The 12,997-nt window shown below is 42.2% G+C and overlaps 1 protein-coding gene across 4 annotated transcripts; it reads left to right on the top strand.

The window, feature by feature from the left end:
- The first annotated feature begins 2,336 nt into the window (after positions 1–2,336).
- fggy (FGGY carbohydrate kinase domain containing) lies at positions 2,337–12,654 on the top strand. 4 transcript variants are annotated; one of them, XM_063220365.1, is made up of 16 exons: positions 2,337–2,427; positions 2,817–3,017; positions 3,528–3,639; positions 3,772–3,923; positions 5,001–5,089; positions 5,401–5,516; positions 6,109–6,237; positions 8,398–8,501; positions 8,606–8,713; positions 8,826–8,887; positions 8,998–9,148; positions 10,326–10,400; positions 10,521–10,641; positions 11,217–11,311; positions 11,685–11,746; positions 12,332–12,654. In XM_063220365.1, the coding sequence occupies exons 2-16, from the start codon at positions 2,817–2,819 to the stop codon at positions 12,408–12,410; spliced, it is 1,656 nt and encodes a 551-aa protein (XP_063076435.1). In that variant the 5' UTR covers positions 2,337–2,427; the 3' UTR covers positions 12,411–12,654. The 4 variants fall into 4 exon arrangements, with proteins under 4 accessions (XP_063076435.1, XP_063076433.1, XP_063076436.1 ...); XM_063220363.1 differs by having other exon boundaries at positions 3,760–3,923; XM_063220364.1 differs by lacking the exon at positions 2,337–2,427 and adding an exon at positions 2,434–2,506 and having other exon boundaries at positions 3,760–3,923.
- The last annotated feature ends 343 nt before the right edge of the window (positions 12,655–12,997 follow it).

The following is a 12,997-nucleotide window of genomic DNA, read 5'->3' as shown; positions in this document are numbered from 1 at the left end:
ATTGGGAACGTTCGGAGACAACCGTTACTCTTGTCGGGCATTGCTAACATTTCTGTGGCTAACCATTGATATAGTGCAGGAGATGGGACAAGGGCACTAAACGGCTAAACAGATGTTATTCCTCACCGTTGCTCCTGATGATGTGCTCAAGGGGATGAATCCGGTGAGTACACTTAGACACAGCGGTGAATGGTGAATGGTGCCTGGCAGTTCTCGGGGGTTAGCCTGTTAGCAGAAATGAACGTTCGGGGCAACCGTTATTCTTGTTGGGCATTGCTAACATTTCTGTGGCTAATCCATTCACACAGTGCAGGAGATGAGAGGAGAAGAGTTAAAACACAGTTATTCCTCACCGTCGCTCCTGAAGATGGTGATGTGTGATGTGATGATACGATGGTGAGAAGTTGATGCCTCTGGTGGTTCTTGAGGGGTTAGCCTGTTAGCAGAATCAGTGCATCAGTGCCGGAGATGGCGGTAAATATCAGTGTTTTCGTTTGTCACATAAAAGAGTTGTCTTACCGACGTGGCTGTCAGCTAACATGTGGCTCTTGATGATGTTCTTACTGTCGTGATCTTCCACACTGTCCGGTGATGCTCAAAAAATGTTGATGTTGTTAACGGTTATAACGATGATGATAAAGTTTCCAAACAGCAAGTGGCTGGCTCAGATGATGGTTGTCAAAGAGACTGAAACAATCCTTGCGCCTTGGTTTCATTCAGCGGCTCGCGTTCTTAGGCTCGTGTGACATCTGATTGGCTGTAGTAATTCTTGCGTGTATGTGTAGCTGTTGTCATATTTCATTGGGGAATACTGATAGAACAGGGGTCACTCTGTTTCGTGTATCTTGCGTAGTATGTAGTGGATGCGAGTGGATGGTGTGTAGGTCGTGAACTGTGTTGTTTACATTGTGTACATGAGTGAGTGTGTGTGTGTGTGTGTGTGTGTGTGTGTGTGTGTGTGTGCGTGAGTGTGTGTGTGTGTGTGTGTGTGTGTGCGTGCGTGCGTGTGTGTGTTTATGTCTTTTGAACTCCGGGTTTCAATTGCACACAGGTATTACACACATTACATATATTAACCATATATAGCACACTCTTACATACATTCAGCCCAAGGCAGGTATCATACTCTCTCTCTCTCACACACACACACACACACACACACACACACACACACACACAAAGATAAAAACTGTACAAAAGAAAAGTGTTCCAGTGATGTATCACATGTGCCTTAGCTGAGCGGAACAGAGCAGCCCAAAACCAAGTGTCCAGGAGTGTCAGAAGTGCATAGTACAATGTCTATTGTATTCTTTGGAAGAAAAAATCACAAGTCCCCGGCTGTGTGCTACACACACACACACACACACACACACACACACACACACACACACACACACACACACACACACACACACACACACACACACACAAAGTTACACATTATCAATTTAGGGAACTTTGACCCTCAACCCAAGTGTACATGCCGTGAGCGAGAGAGAAAGAAACTCCTTTGATCCCCTCATATACACTAGATTATTTCCTACAGTTAAACTACTTACTGTATTGACATGAAATCTTATTACGTCTTACCATCACTATGTCAATATTTCCAATGCAGATGAGTTGCTTCATTGACGTGCAGTGTAAAGCCTGTCATACCTTTGGGGGGTCCATGGCAAAATATCTAATAACAAGTGAGAGAGTAGCCCTTTCATACACATAGGTTTGATGCCGATCCAACTCACTGTTAAGTTACTGAGAAGCTCAACTACACCATAACAACATTGCTATGACATTGCAAGTCATTATATTGGTGCTGTTGATGTTGATGTTGATGATGAAACAAGTAGGGAACTCGTTGATTCTCCCTTTTATTTTTGAGTTCTTCATGGTAGTCTATTGTTTGACTTTTTGGTCTGTTGCTTTTCTGTTCCCAAAAGAAATTCAATTTCAATAAACATCTGTTATTAAATCCACACTAGAATATCATCACTTTATTCACCACTGCCTGATACTGTTATATCTATCTATCTATCTATCTATCTATCTATCTATCTATCTATCTATCTATCTATCTATCTATCTATCTATCTATCTATCTATCTATCTATCTATCTATCTATCTATCTATCTATCTATCTATCTATCTATCTATCTATGAAACCTTAGAATAACGTTTATTTACAGTTTGAAACGCAATTGCTTCTCGTGCTGGTGATTATGATAGCAGGTTATAAACTTCAACAAATCAAGTGTTGCGCGTTTCTCTCACAGACGGTCATTTTTTACCCTTCCGGGCACCCGTAAAAGTTCATAGACTGCTGCCAAACCACAGACCAGACAGTCAGACCAACAATCTGCATACCGCCCGAGTAGGTTAGATGACAAAACTTAACAGTTGCTTGATTTCACGGAGGTTTACGCAAGGTAAGGGAGCGCTCAATAAAACATTCCACAACTTGTCTACTTTGTTCCTACTTTGCCATCTCCAACTTTTGCGTGACTGGTAAGTGCCTGGTTGTAGACTACTGTTGTCTGCAACATAGCTACCAACGTGCACAGGCTATTGCAAGAATGAGCGACTGCGATTTAGAACTGTGGTTACATTGTTAATTTTCGCGAAACAATGTAGCGCGTAGAGGACCTCGTTTATCAATCAATTTCTAAAGTCACTGAATGTTGTTATATCAGATAAAAGCATACTAGACAACTCAACTTTGGAAGAAATAATAATTAGCCTATGGTTATGGAATAATGCATACATAGGCCTACTACTAACACACCTGATTCCACATGTCTTTTATCTAATCAACCAGATGGCGAGCGCCCAGAGTTCCACAGAGCGATATTACATAGGAGTAGATGTCGGCACAGGCAGCGTTCGAGCCGCACTTGTCACCTGTGATGGACAAGTGAAAAGCATGGCTGAAGAACCAATTCGCATTTGGTTGCCCCACCAAGACCATTATGTTCAATCGTCATCTGATATCTGGGCCAAGTGCTGCAGCACAGTTAAAGTGAGTTGACAACATGGTGATTGAACTGTTATGGTCAACATGCTGCTTACAATGCTGCTACTCCAAATCTACTACTTTTATATAGCTATTGTTATTACTACTGTACTATTGCTACTGTCACTGTTATAATTGTTTATTATTGTAATGTCTACATTCTATATCTTATATTCTGTCTACATGTTGAATGTTGAATGTTAAATGTTAATTTGTACTGTATTTATTATTGCTCACTTATTGTTACCAGTTCATCACTGTTATCTGTCCTGTCTTGCACTTTATGTCAGTCTGTTAAATGTCATTCTTGTGTACGTGTATGTCTTGGTATGGTATAAGAGAGAAAACGTAATTTCATTTTCCTTGTATGACTTGTGCATATAAAGAAAATGACAATAAAAGCTGACTTGACTTGAATATTTTTATTGCATATCATGAGGAGCAACCACCTTTTGGCGTGTTAATGTGTACAGTGGCTTTAGTATAATATTAACAAAGCAAAATCTGACTTGACAGAAAGTGACTGAGGGCATTGACAAGACCAAAGTGAAAGGGATTGGCTTTGATGCAACTTGCTCTCTCGTTGTTTTGGACCAAAGATTTCAACCAGTTGCTGTGGAGCGCGGTGGTGAGTAATCCAAGTCCATCATCAATGTTTTGTTTCCCTCCAACTAGACTTGTATGACACAAAACTGTTTGGTATCTCACACAAAAATATGAATTGTAAGCTGTGTGTGTTACTTTCAAGGTTTTCCTCCAGATTCTCAAGAGGGAAACATTGTCATGTGGATGGACCACAGGGCAGCCGAGCAGGCCGCTCGCATCACCGCGGCGGGCCACAGGGTCCTGAGCGGAGTGGGAGGGGTGATGTCCCCTGAGATGCAGCCCCCAAAGTTACTCTGGCTGAAAGAGGTGCGGGTCCATGCCTAACCTAGTGTCCTTAATTTCAAGTGATTCTGTTGTGTATGGTGTATGTATGGTGATTAATCATGTGTGCGGCTGGTACCATTGATACTGATGGTGAAAGATGGTCATTGGTATCTGGTCATTGCTCTGAGGTGCCGAAGGGGGCAGTTTTTTTCCACATGCTTTTGCTGCAAAGGTACATAACTGCATTACAATAGTTCTGTGGGTATTGGAAGAGAGTATATGAATTTTGTGTAGAGGATTGTGATGGAGTGACGATCACTAGGATTGGGGGTGTGTTCTGACTAACATTCCAACGAGCCTGGCTCTTTGGTGTAGCGGGCAGAGCCCCGGTTTACTACCCCAGAAGGTCTGGGTTCGAGTTCCAGCTGGGCAACTCTACTCCCCTTCGCTACCTTCTGGGGTAGTAAACTGGGACTCTGACCGCTACACCAAAGAGCCAGGCTCGTTGGCGTGACAGTCAGAACACACCCACAACCCTAGTGATGGTCACTCCATCACACTGCCTTCCCCTTCACTTCACACACTCATGGTGTCCCTCACGCAGCTGCCCATCATGCTTCTCCCATTCAGTGTGCCCCATCATCAATGCTTCACCCATCACTGGGGTCCCTCACACTGGGGTCACCAATCCTGGGGGTCCCTCACATGGAATTACGGCACACACACAATGGGTACGCCTCCGATGGCCTCACGGTAGCCATCCCACTTCTGACACCATTTGTAGCGAAGGGGAGTAGAGTTGCCCAGCTGGGACTCGAACCCAGACCTTCTGGGGTAGTAAACTGGGGCTCTGACCGCTACACCAAAGAGCCAGGCTCGTTGGCATAACAGTCAGAACACATCCCCAACCTTAGTGATGGTCACTCCATCACAAGGAGTAAAACCAAATCATACCCCCTCATATCCCCCTCCTGTTTTTTGTTTTTGTTTTGTTTGTTTGTCCTGATCATAGATATCTCACAGAATTACCAAAGGACGGGAAGGGATTGGTTTTGTTACTATCAAACTTGTAGGTACTGTATGTATTGGTTGTTTTATCCTGTCTCTGTATCATTTCAGAATCTTAAAGAGAGCTGCTGGAAGGAGGCTGCTCACTTTTTTGATCTGCCAGATTTTTTGTCTTGGAAAGCGACCGGATCATTAACCAGGTTGGTTTCACTGGCAATGGGTGCATTATTACATACAGTGCATTATATCATGTGATTCATTTATTTACATTTAGAAAACATTTATCCAAAGTGACTCAGTAAACCATAGTGGAGAGGTACAGAATAACAGTGATCTTAAGAAATATAAACAATACAGAGGGCGGCAATATACAAAGTGTTGGACAGTACAAAGGGTTATTGATGAGTAGGATTAATTTTGTTATGAAGGGTTGGGCTTTGTGTTCATTGTTAGAGGTGCGCAAGAATGGCTCTCATGACTAGCTAGCTGCATGTTTTCTCTTGTGTCCTAGATCACTCTGTACTTTAGTTTGTAAATGGACTTATTCTCCACCTGAGGGATGGGATGATTCGTTTTGGACCAGTATTGGACTCGAGGACCTTTTGGAAAACAACTACTCCAAAATAGGTGCCATGTTTTTTTTGTTTTTTTTTGTTTTTTAATTAAGCCTTGTTAGGGTAAAGGTAACTAAATAAACAATAAGTAGAATATGTTTAAAATCTTAATCTTTAATTCTAAAGTCTTTACATCTTTCTCATAAGTATTTTCCACCACCATAAATTTCTAAATATTTATTGTGATGCGGAAAATGACATGCATATAAACGGTGGATCTTCTCCATGTCTACCATTTTGAATTTCTATTAATGGACCTCCTTAGCTGCAAAACTTCCTGTACTTTGGTCAGACCATTAAGTATTCGTTCATTACTAAGTAAGTATTCATGAAAAGACCAAAGTTGGGGATGGCCAGCATAGTTGCATTGCCTGCCCTGGCCAACATCCTACACAATCCACCTTTTAATTCATTGACGTGACAGATTTGTTAAATAGATTTAATGTCAAAAACATCAACATTGACAGTAAAAGTTAAAAGTAACATCCTTAAAACATTTCAAGCAAGAACTGATTTAACGTTTGACTGTATGTGTTTTCTCAATAGTGTGCCTTTTTCATTCATTTCCTGCCTGATTTGCAAGTGCATCCATGTGTCTCCAACAGGTAACCTTACCTGCACCCCTGGCACAGCCCTGGGCGGAGGCCTGACACCGGAAGCTGCTGCAGAGTTGGGGCTCCTTCCTGGCACCGCTGTGGCTGCCAGCCTAATAGACGCGCACGCAGGAGGCCTAGGTCAGTGTTTCCCAACCAGGGGTACGTGCACCACTTAGGGGTACGTGACTGAGCACACTCCAGGGGGTACTTGGAAATTTTTAATTTTAGCAAATGCATGAAACATAGTAAAAGCCTAATGTAATGTAATGTAACATAGTCACATTGGGATAGAGAAAGCAATATAGACCATGAGTTTGGGGGTACTCATGGCACAATGAAAAGGCTTAGGGGGTACACGAGACAAAAAAAGATTGGGAAACACTGGCCTAGGTGACACATCCTGTTGGTCTTTCCAGGGGCGCAGCAGAAAATTGTGGGCCCTATGTGCTATCAGCTCCAATGGACCCCCCGAGCTATATACCAGTATCTACTACATGAATCAGACACTGTGTGGGCCCCCTATACAGTGGTGCTCATATGTTTACATACCCCAGCAGAATATACACTTTCTTGGCAATTTCTCACAAAATATGGAGGATAAGGATTGCACAAAACCTTTTTTTACACTCATTGCTAGTGACTGGCTTAAGATACGTATTAGCAATATTCTGTGTTTACTCTTTCAAAAGCATGATCACAACCCAAACTACCCAAATGACCCTGTTCAGAAGTTTACATACCCTAGTTTCTGATGATGAATATGGCCCTGTTTAACGTCAGGGACCGCTCTAAATTGTTTGTGGTAGTTGTGGATAAGGCTCTTAATGTTCTCAGATGACAAAACAGCACATTCTTCCTGGCAGAATGGTTGTTTCCTATAATAATTTTGGGTGTCTTGCTGGAACCTCATATTTGAGGTTTCCCCTGAATGGCTCAATGATGTTGAGATCAGGAGAGTGAAACAGTCGCTCAAAAACTTCATTTTATTCTTTCTGAAGCTAATGACGGGTTGATTTGGCTTTCTGTGTTGAAATATTGTCATGTTGGCATGTCCAAACAATGGACCATGTGCAGTTTCAAGGCTGATGTGTGTCAAGTTTCCTCCAGTATTTTTCACAGGGCAATATATTCATCATTCTGCGAGTATGGACCAAAAGTATAGTGCGTTTGTAACTGAAATGTCCCCATGACATCAGTGGTCCATGACCATGTTTCACAGAAGGGATGGTGTAAATTTCACCATAGGCTCCGTTGACTGTTCTCCAAATGGTACTGTTAATAGTGGCTGAAAGAAGTTCCATATTGATCTCATTTTTCCAAATGACTTTGTCACAGGCATTCTGATGCTTCTCACTATGCTATTTGGTGTATCATATGCAAAATAACATGTTTGCATTTGTGTAGTAATGGCTTTCTCCTGGCAACCCCCAACAACCCATCTTTCCTCAAGTGCCTCTTTACAGTATAGTTTAAAACATTCATGTTGTCCTATATTTCACCTGAAGTTATTTTTTGGTTGTCCTATGCCTCCTGAACATTTTCCCTTGCAATGATTATTGCAATGCAATGATTCCCTTGCCCATTGGCTCGATTCCAACCAAACCCCCTCATATTGCATTTCTGAATCGAAATTCCAACAGTGCCAACATGACAATATTTCGACACAGAAAGCCAAATCAACCCGTCATTAGCTTCAGAAAGAAGAAAATGAAGGTTTTTGAGCGACCATCTCACTCTCTTGATCTCAACATCATCCAGCCACTCAGGGGAAACCTCAAATGTGAGGTTCTAGCAAGACACCTTAAGATTTTATAGGAAACATTCTGCCAGGAAGAATGTGCTGTTTTGTCATCTGAGAAAATTAAGAGCCTTATCCACAACTACCACAAACAATTTAGAGCGGTCCCTGATGTTAAACAGGGCCATATTCAGCATCAGAAACTAGGGTATGTAAACTTCTGAACAGGGTCATTTGGGTAGTTTGGGTTGTGATCATGCTTTTGGAAGAGTAAACACAGAAGACTGCTTATAAATGTCTTAGACCAGTCACTAGCAATGAGTGAAAAAAAGGTTTTCTGTAATCCTTCATAATTTGTGAGAAATCGCAGAGAAAGCATATATTCTGCTGGGGTATGTAAACATATGAGCACCACTGTATGTACGGGGCCCTGGTAACTCAGTCACACTTTACTGAGTACGACACCCCTGGGTCTCCCGACACATTTGATGATGTTACCTGTTGACTTGACCTTCCTAGTGTGTTGTGTTTCTATGGTGACGCCATGTTTCCCCGAACAGGTGTTGTAGGGGCTGATGTCAACGGCTTTCAGCTTCCGTGTGAACACCAACCTCTAACATCGCGATTGGCGCTGATTTGTGGCACGTCGTCTTGTCACATGGCGGTAAGTTCTTACTCGTTGTGATTTTTACATGATCTGTTTTATATTGTACTCTCTGTTTGAGCAGTGTTTGACATATATCCCTGAACTTTTTACCTATCTGGTAGATCAGCCAGGACCCCATTTTTGTTCCTGGTGTGTGGGGACCTTACAATTCAGCCATGGTGCCTGACCTGTGGTTGAATGAAGGCGGACAGAGCGCCACTGGTAGACTGGTCAGTCCAGGTTATGTCATACTGGTTAATAGGAAGTTTAATATTCAATCATAAACTATAAATGCCTTGATCCTTCGTTTTGCCATGTGTACATAGCCTTTTCTGTCAGCAGATTGACTACATGGTGAAAGGTCATGCAGCCTACCCAGAGTTGAAAGAGAAAGCGGAGAGCTGGTCAGTGCATTAAATGACTAAACCACCTTTATTTAAAGAGCTGCTGTACATTGACACATAAAGTGTCATTAATTTCCACTTGTATCCTTCTCTGTTCCCCTCCTGTCCAGTCAAGACAGTGTTTACTCCTACCTTAACAAACACTTGGAGACTATGACCAAAAAACAAGCTAGCGTGGACCAGCTGACATCCAGTCTGCACGTGTGGCCAGACTTCCACGGCAACCGGTCTCCTCTAGCTGACCCCACTCTGAAAGGAATGGTGAGAGAAAAAGCTGGCCCTTACCCTTGAATGGTGCAGAAAATGTATCGTGCCTTAGAATCTCTCTGGTCATGTTATTGGTCGTTTGTATTTCAAAGAAAACTATTAGGATCATGTTGATATCTTTTATATGTTAGTGTGATGTAACAGATTTTTTTGTTGCCCTCTGTGATTTTAGTCCTAGCATTTTATTGCCTTGAGGAAATCATAGAACAGCATCCGTTCATGGAGCATCAATCCATTGTGATCAAGTATCCACTGCAGGGTGACGATGCTGATCATGGCCGAGGCCAACACGTCTGTCTTGTCATGCTGTCTTATAACTTGCATTTGAGAGTGGTAGCTACTAAATTGTATTACCTAGTTTTACGTACCCGAACACTTCATTCAGTAATCTGGAGTTGAGGGCACTTCCTAGAAAACAAATGCTCACTGCCAATCTCACTACTAAATGTATGACATGTAAGCAATGATGTACAGTATTTCAGAAATACAGTTTATTCTCAGTGAACATGTATAACCATTGGCTGTGTTGTCTAGAGCAGTGTTTCTCAACTTTTTTTTTAGACAAGGCACCCTTTCAATTAATGAAAAATCTCAAAGCACCCCAAACCAACAAGCCCTAACATAGCATTGCATCCCATGCCACACAAGCTTACAAAAGTAACACATTTGGAGACGTTCGAAGTTGCAGCTTTATCTCAGACAGGCCATACTGGGGCGACCTAAATGTACTTAATTGTGTGTAAATGGTAGATGAAAGATTCTTCTGACTAAGCATTAATTTAGACAAATATGTATTATATTATATAATTTATGTATTTATTTAGGTCAATCTCACATAGTCAGCCACATTTCCGCAGCACCCCTGAGGGGAGCTTGCAGCACCCCAGTGTGTCACGGCACCCCGGTTGAGAAATACTGGTCTCGAGTATAGATACATTTTATTTTATTACAATATTGGCCTCGGCTGTCTGCAGTTAAATTTACTAAGTCTCTCTCTCTCTCTCTCTCTCTCTCTCTCTCTCTCTCTCTCTCTCTCTCTCTCTCTCTCCCCCCCCGCTCCTACTCACACACACACACACACACACACACACACACACACACACACACACACACACACACACACACACACACACACACACACACACACACACACACACACACACACGAGTAGGTGGTTGGACTTTCCTTGTCCCAGTCCCTGGATGACCTGGCTGTGTTATACCTGGCAACCGTTCAGGCTGTGGCGGTGAGTAATATAATCCTCTTGTGAAAGACCTTTCATGTGAGTGAGCTGAACAACATGTGTTACTTTGTGGACACTCGAAAGCCCTTCTTAAACTCATCCTGTGCTATCATCTGTTTCCAGCTAGGTACCAGGCACATCCTGGAGGCCATGAGGGAAGCGGGCCACTGTCTCACAACCCTCTTCCTGTGCGGGGGGCTTAGCAAGAATGCCCTTTTCGTGCAGGTGCATGCTAACGCTACAGGTAATAAATAGGGGTGTAAACAATCATCGATTTGAGCCGATGCATCGATCCCACATTGATTTGAATCGAATCGAAATGAATCGAATCATGGAGCTTTCTTAAGTTTCGAAAATAATCGAATCGTTGGCCCAAAAAAAATCGATATAGAATTACATCGCCATGAAGGGTGTGATTTACACTCCTAACAGGTGAGCTGAGGCAATCAACATAGCACTGTAATACATACAGTCCCATTGAAATGACTGTTAGTTTCTTTTCAGTTTCTCTGTCTCTGTGTTTCTCTGTTCTCTGGGAGCTCTTGGGTTCAGACACCATAGAGCAGGAAGTCTCACACATGTGATCATTTGTAGACCTTGATGGTATAGTCCTGTGAAGGAAGAGGTCATGCGCACTGACACAGTCACTGGCTATACACTGTGTGTTTCATGAATTGTGTTTCACGTTGCCGTGTTTCACGTTCACGTGACATGGCTTGGCTTGCCTCTGCGGGTTACTCAACTAAACTAAGACATGGTTTGGCTTGCCTCTTTAGGTTACTCAACTAAACTAAGACATGGTTTGGCTTGCCTCCTCAGGTCTGCCTGTGGTTCTGCCTGCTGAGAAAGAAGCTGTTCTGGTGGGGGCTGCCATCTTGGGAGCATGTGCTTCTCTTGACTACAAGTCCATAACGGTATTGCCCAGCACGTAACCTCTTACTGCAGATGGGGTCGCCGGCGGGCTTATTCACTATTTGCTGAAAAGACTCAACTACATCATAACAACATTGCTATGACAGTACTGGGAGCCTTAAGTAACAGATTTAGACATAGCCATTACAATTTTGGTGACAGTAAGGTTATAACATAGGCTCTGCGCTAAGGGGTTAAGTAACATGTGCAAAAACACCATAGGTTTTCAAAGTACTGCAATATACTTTGTCATTTTTTCTTTGTGTTTACAGACTCATTCAATTAGTTTCGGAGTGATATGAAGATTCAGGGGCATATCTGTTTGTGTGAATGTCCAACTTTCACACTTACATTTGCTTTCACACTGTCTTTCAGGAAGCCATGGGGAAAATGGCAAAAGTCGGAAGAGTTGTAAAACCAGACCTTGGGCAAGAAAAGTGAGTAAATTGTTGTGTAACTCATGTAACACAACATCACTGGTATGTTATACTGACCTGTTTTCCCCAATGTTACTTGTGGTACTAGTTATCTAAATGCTTTTAACAAAGTTGTACAAAATAGTAATTTGTATTACTACTATATTTAGTCATTTGCATTTCTAAATCCTTATGGCTGGGATGGGGAGGGTGGGAGAATGGTATAAAGAGTTTATTTGCAAAACGGTGTATCTCCATTTTGTAGAATGTTGGGAAATTGACCTTTTGCAAAATGCAGTTTATATAGCTTTAAAAAGTATGTTCCCAAAATATTTGAGTATCGATGATTCACACATAGGTGATGGGACCTCTGAACAGTAATTTCCAATAATAAAATGCAAAAGTCAAAAATGGTGGATACACCGTTTTGCAATGAAACACTTCTATTGTTTCATGTTAGTGGTGCTTTGTACTATGCTCTACTACACCACCACCTGATACTTTGTTTTCCTTGTTACCTTTATTGTGTCGAAATGTTCGTCTAATATTTTTTTCTGGCCAAGAAGAAAACGAAGTGAAACTAAATGGCCAATGTCTGCATTTCAGTTTCTACAGGAGAAAGTTCAGTGTGTTCCTTCGCCTGTTTGCCCAGCAGAGGGAGTGTGCGGAGCTCATGAGAGAGTGAAGTGACTACAGCAGCCGGCAGAGGAGTCTGTCCTCAGCGGGGCAGGGGGTGGGCATCATCATTGAAACCACACAACAAGAAGTGGCACAACTTTCAGTTCGGTGACAGGGCACAGTTCTTCAATAATGAACATGTACAGTTCCCCGCTTACCTGCACAGAAATTTTGAAACTGACTGACACAAAGCAGTGTAATCATTTGCTGGAATGCTGTTGTTGTTTCATAATACATTTTTACTGACTACACTTGGTTTTAGTGGTTGGACGTATTTCTTTAGCTGTCACATTGATTTGTCATTGCTCATTTTCACTGCCCTTTTTAATGTTAAGGTCTCCCATCGTGCAATGTGAGCAGTTGTTGCAGTAGCTTATCACATAGCCAGAGATCAAAGTAAATTGATTGTCCAGCGGTATCTGGTGTTGGGAGGAATGCTTAAGATGCCTTACTGCTGAGCCAACAGAACGTATCAAATTGAAGCTCTTTAAGCACTGCATAACGTTATTAAAAAAAACTGACATGACTGACACAGTTTCTAACAGACCACAATAAATACAAACAGTCCAAGCACATGATGTGCATGGATGCACG

Source organism: Engraulis encrasicolus, chromosome 16 (assembly GCF_034702125.1).
Source record: "Engraulis encrasicolus isolate BLACKSEA-1 chromosome 16, IST_EnEncr_1.0, whole genome shotgun sequence".
NCBI classification, from domain to species: Eukaryota; Metazoa; Chordata; class Actinopteri; order Clupeiformes; family Engraulidae; genus Engraulis; species Engraulis encrasicolus.
Note: the sequence above shows the minus strand (reverse complement) of the source record. Positions and strands in the feature narration are given on the sequence as shown.